The 6,012-nt window shown below is 34.3% G+C and overlaps 1 protein-coding gene across 1 annotated transcript; it reads right to left on the reverse strand.

Moving 5' to 3' along the window:
• Positions 1-5,490, reverse strand: LOC110706945 (protein yippee-like At5g53940). The gene is made up of 5 exons (XM_021884949.1): positions 5,214-5,490; positions 3,059-3,102; positions 880-988; positions 393-448; positions 1-304 (listed from the first exon to the last, which is right to left on the reverse strand). Exons 1-5 carry the CDS (start codon positions 5,307-5,309, stop codon positions 226-228), a joined length of 384 nt encoding a protein of 127 aa, XP_021740641.1. The 5' UTR covers positions 5,310-5,490; the 3' UTR covers positions 1-225.
• Positions 5,491-6,012: the final 522 nt, after the last annotated feature.

The raw sequence follows: 6,012 nt of genomic DNA on the forward strand, positions 1-6,012 counted from the left end.
CATGAATATTCATTTATTGGTTAATGAGAACAATTATTAAGACAATCCAATATAAAGGTAAACGGCAAAGGGAAGGATTAATTTAACATCATTTGATTAACTAGAGGTAAGAGAAAATTCTAATACCTCAGTGTTGCAAATACACATATATTTACAAAGACCGCCCATCTGCCGCCCTTTTCTTTTTTCTCTATTTTCTTATTCAATTCAACTATGAAAGTTTTACTAAGGATATTCTGACTCACTTGAGTTTTGACGAGCATCGAGATTAAACTCCTCACCCGAATCCTCAGTTATCCTCCATCTGTTGCACAAAAGTGAAATAAGTATTACCAGATAGGGCTAACAGCTAAATTAACAAACCTCCAATTAATCACTGCTTTTTTTTTTACCTTTCAAGAACCACCTTTCCTTCTTTGTACTTTTGGTTTTTCTCACGAGCTACCATCTAAGGAAACAAACAGAAACGGCAACATAATGTTAATCATCAATCCAACTCAGATAGTAATCGTTTACATGTCTGCCAATACAATCATCTGTTTGTATGGTAACTCAGGATAAGTTGTTCTCCTAGTAGCTATACATATTTTATATCATTATCGGTTCCCAAACATAATGCTTTTTTAATGCAATTAATTGATATAACGAGCATATTTTTGTTCAAACGGCCTTTGAGCAGACTCCATTTATAATATAGTTCAAGTCGCATTTTGGGGTACGGCTAGGTTGTCCTTCATATACATCATCTATAAGGCTCTAATGCAATGTTTTCTTCGGTATCTTTGAAGACTTGATGATATGATTGAATTTGGGGGAAATTACTCACTTGAAACCACAAAAACATGTTGCACATAAAGCTTATGGCTTCAGGAATCTTACATATTTCCAACCAAGAAGTTGACCACAGCCACAACAAAACACATCAGCAACAGTATGCATTCCAGACATCATAAGCCTGTCTTCTTCAGGTCCAACTGTCACATTTACTCTGTAAAACAATGCCAAAAAAAGGAAGCCAAAATGAACACAAATATTAGTCTTACATGTGTAATTCCAGTTCCTAGTGTAAGTAGAGGAAAAGAGCAAATGAAACAAAATTAGATGCCTCTCTTCCTTAAAGAGACCATTTTGTGTGATGTCAACCAAGCAGCAAACATCAGAATGTGTTTGCGCGGAAGTCATTAACAGGTGCCTATTTTACTCTTTGAATTTGCTCCTCTCGTATTTTAGGAACATCCTCTCATGTTTCTTATACATTCATATCTCGTTATATCTGCATATGCATACATTGACAAAATAAGCGAGCAGTCAACGCACTAGGCTAACTTAAGCTTCAGGTGTGGCTGCAAGCATCTTTCTAATTCACACAAAATAAGTAGCTAGTGCTGAATTGCTGATCAGAAATTATAAGCAAAAGTCGCTATGTAAACATACAAGACCCTAAAATTAAAAAAAGCACAAAAATGATTGTCACCTTTAAGAGTATAAATGTTATACAGTGCAGAAGTTATAGCACGTGTCTAAACTCTAAACTTTAAGGCAAACTATAGGGTACATACTACATAACCACGCGTACTATATCAACCTAAATACCCAATGAAGGCATGCGAACCTAATCTATTTACTCAATTGGGCTAGAAGTCTCATAAATAGTATGTCTACCAAAGTATTAGCTAGGTTGGTTAGTCAATTTTCAAGGATCTCAGCATGTCTAATTTAAAGTGTTCAAGAGAGGCACGTCATCCATTACTCAAACTCTTTATTTCACTTCAATTACCTTGAGTTGGATCGTTGACACTTGGACATGGGTGTAAGACACTTCGACACGTTGGCCGAGTTTGACACTTGGATATGTACCCTTGTAGGACATTGGTACCCGAGTCCGAGTAACATAGTCCATGGACATGGATTTTTCAGGTAATTATCGCCAAGTCTCATTTATAATGCTACAAACTAAATCCTTTTCCAATCATCACCGACCAAAAAAATCCTCAAATACATTCAGCAACTAGTAGTCAAGTACAAATGCATGATCACCCTAATGCTTAGAATGAGGGGAAGGATTAAGGGGTAACTAAAAGTAATAAAATGAAAAAAAATAAGGGAGTGATGGATGAGTGAAGGAGATAATGATAGTCAGGACTAGGTGAAAGAGAGAAGTCGAAGGACGGAAATGTTGAGTACTTTATGAGAGGGTAGAGGGAACCTTTATCCCCATTATGGGACAGTTCACCTCCCCAAAATTTATCATAGTTACTCTCTCAAATACAATATTGTCCTGTCCTTCAACTTTATGGCCCTACCAAAACCTTTCTGTAATATACTAATGTGCAGTGAAAAAGAACTAGCAAGTACAATCAAATGGAGAGATAAACAGGCAACGCTTCGAGTGTTCAACAGCAGACAGACCAACTAAAGGATAAGAGTGCATAGCTAAGATGAAAGTTCTAATGGCAAATCCGAATCAAACAATTTAAACATTCTGCAAAAAATATTGGATCACGATCTAACTAGTATTTAATAGATTCTCCCAGGGATTCAATCACTGTCTTTGTAAGTTAGAAACCCAGTTAACATAAGATACTTTTCTTACACCACATCAATAGAGCAAGGAATTTTGCAACTTTGAAAAGAATAGACGGTTTTAAATATCATTGTCATTAAAGGCACTGTGTATTGCAGTATATTCATATTCTAATTTTCCTAGGTGTAAAATGATGTTATCAATTTATCATACATATGAGGGAACATCGAGTCTTCTATTCTAGTTCATCTCTTATGCTAAATTAGTTGCTCCCTCAACAGACACAAAGATATAAAACCAAAATACTAAAAGAAAAAAGAATTCATTAATGTTAATATGTTCTAAAATAACAAGGCTTTAGTATGGATTTCCAATTCATTTTTTTTTCTTTTCAAATATTAGTTTTGCATGTGCGACTCTCCAATACCCTGATTCAGACCCTCAATACAGCTAATTTTTGTAACTATAGAATTAGGAGGAAGATAGCACATATGAAGTCATTTAATAGAGAATGGAATTTTTTTAAGAACTTACGCATTTTCAAAAAGATAAGCTCTCCCTTGGCGACAACTGAATGACTGAAAACAAGGCAAGAATTTGAATCAGTAGAAAATATTAGAAACAAGCTTCTCCAATTTTATTTTGTTTTGAAAAGAATTACAAAGTAGGAAGGACAATCTCAACTCCCAGAAGAATGACGATGAATCACAAGATATCAACCAAAGCCTTAGTAACATGACGATGAATCACAAGATATCTATGTAAAAAAATGCGAGCTGCGCAAAAAATTGAAATCACCACGATTGGCTTGTTCTAGTCTTGTAGTAAAATCTAAAAATATAAGTCAGACGCAAAGACCTCAATAATAGGTTATATGACCATAAGTAGAAAAAGCATTTCAGTTTGCAAAGTCTGCACTTGCGAGTGGCTAATGCCTTTGAATCTCAACTACACACTAGTAAAAAGACAACAACTCCGAGATGTGACGCCACGCGGTCATTTATAAAATGCAAGTTATGAGTGTTAATGAATCGATATGATATTCAAGAACACCCTCCCCCCTTAGTGGACTTTGAATATTTGGAGAAACGTTTTGATCTTGATGATGATGATGATGATGTTAGTAATAATATGAATAAAGAGATAGTTTAATTGGAATAATTGACTTTATCCGAGTTCTAGTCCAGAAACAAGAGTTGAGTTACAATTCTGCAAGATGGGAGTGCAACTCACAAAAACATTCACTAATGCAATTCCAACTTAGAAGATAACTCAAAGTTAACATACATTTCAAATTAAAGGGGAGTGTTAAAATATAAATCTAGAAAATTCTAGAGTATTAATATCTTAGAATGCTCTTAAAAATAATTTACTTCATAGTAAGACCTTAGAAAATCTAGCCAGTGACCGTCCTACGCAAGAAGATAGCTCTAGAGAATTGTTATTACAAGTTGGTGAAGATATGGTAATTGACATTTAAATATGTGCTGTGGCTGTATGATGTAATGTATGTAAACAAAAGCATTATCCAATTCAAAGTCAGCAATTCACAAATATTCTCCCTTTATTCTTCTTCTTACCATCATGATTCATCTTTTTCGATCAATATTGCCCCTTCAAAATATTAAAGCCCACTATAACTTCCACCTAAATTTCCAACAAGATCTTCTCTGGTGGCAGCTACTCAATGCAGGAAGTGTAAATTGTCAAATTGTCCATTTAAATTGGGTTACCTTGAATCACTGCAATTATCCTCACATACTTTACCTTAATCATGGTCCTGAAACAATTAAGAGTTGTATATCCTTCATCATAATGTCCCCTAGTGACTCAAACAGATTGACAGCAACTAGGCATTCACCGGATGATCACATTCTTAATCACTTGCATCTCTCAGCCTCAATCCATGGCGCCGTCATTAAGAAGTATTGAATAAAATGTATTACACATACAGCTATCTTTCACGATGAACAAATAAAAAGCATACAACAACAAAGCCTTAGTCCCAAAATTATTTGAGGTCGGCTAACATGAATTGTATGAACAAGTTCAAAGCATACCTAAACTTAAAATTACAATCATAGAATAATATGCAATCAAAACATGATAAACATCTCCATTAAAGACAAATGGTCCCCTTACAGAAAAACAAGCACCCACTTCATAAGTTAATAAATTCAATCCACTAATTGTTAAGAATGATCAAGTGATTTCTGATTCACTCAAAATCTTGAGAATATCCCCTTTTTTTACACAATAACAAATGATTAATTGAATCATTGTTGCAAATTGCAAAGGGTGGGCTCTAATTATATCATATAATCCACCAACAAATAGTTTGATTATAAAATTCACGGTATTGCAACATGAGAACATCAATTATTATTAAAAATATGATATACTTCTTTGCATGCAACAATATCATCTCAAATTGAAGCTCGTTTCACACCATATATCACAAGATGAACCTGAATTATCTCCATTTCCAAACACCCAATTTATTAACCCACCATGATCTCCAAAAAAAAAAAACATTAAATTTACAGAAAAATACAACAAACTAAAAGGAACCCAGTTGAGAATCAATCAAATACTTCAAAATTAAAGCAAAAAACACAAAATCAAGAACAAGCCCATAAGAAATTAATTTGAATAATTGAAATTTAAAGAGGATAAATAAAAAATTTACCCGAGAAAGAACATCTTCAGCAAGTGCTAAAGGGCTATCACAGAATCTACAGCGGTAAGCTTTGCCATCCAACTCCACCAGAAACACTCTACCCATCACCTTCTCCAACTTTCTCTCTCTTCACTCTTTTTCTCTCTATTTCTATGACTATCTCACCAACTCAAAGATTTACTCATTTTTTTTCTAATGTTAGAAATCAGAATCAGTTTCAACTTTCAAGGATTCGGTAAACAATAAAAAGTCAAAAATATGTTGGTAACAACGGTAAGTACACGATTGATTTTTTTTTTTTTTTTTTCCAACTATTAGGAGTGTAGCCGTGTACTCGTGTCATCGTGTAGGACCGAGTATGAGAATGAGTCGAGTTTCCGAAATAATATACTTGTTGGATCGAATGTTCATAAGTAGAGGCGATAAAAAAATCAGGCTAGGTTGGGCTGGACCTTAACGTAAATGTCATGTTTAAATTTGCAAAAAAAATGCGAATTTGTCAAGTCAAAACGGATTTTTGGGCTTTTTTCATGACTGGTTCGGGTTTTTAATTTATAGAGTGTTTTTTTAGCTTGCCCAACCCACTCTATTTTTGGCCCTAGGACCGACCGAGTAAAACTTGGCTGACCATGTAACCCCTGGCCGACTAAGTAACCCATGACCGTGATTAACCGACCGAGTAACCCTTGATCGACCTAGTAACCCCTACTTTAGATTAAAACACAATTGGTAAAGTTTAATTTGATATTCTACAATCAATTCATCAAAATTTTTGGCATTAAATTTTTCAATAACACAATTAATGATC

Source organism: Chenopodium quinoa, unplaced genomic scaffold, assembly GCF_001683475.1.
Source record: "Chenopodium quinoa cultivar QQ74 unplaced genomic scaffold, ASM168347v1, whole genome shotgun sequence".
In the NCBI taxonomy this organism is placed as follows: domain Eukaryota; kingdom Viridiplantae; phylum Streptophyta; class Magnoliopsida; order Caryophyllales; family Amaranthaceae; genus Chenopodium; species Chenopodium quinoa.

Excerpts from the sequence above, each read along its gene's own strand:
- LOC110706945 (XM_021884949.1), bottom strand. The coding sequence starts at position 5,309 with ATGGGTAGAGTGTTTCTGGTGGAGTTGGATGGCAAAGCTTACCGCTGT. Across the intron at positions 3,103-5,213 it reads CTGAAGATGTTCTTTCTCGG|TCATTCAGTTGTCGCCAAGG; the intron begins GTAAATTTTTTA and ends CCTTGTTTTCAG. Across the intron at positions 989-3,058 it reads GCTTATCTTTTTGAAAATGC|AGTAAATGTGACAGTTGGAC; the intron begins GTAAGTTCTTAA and ends ATTGTTTTACAG.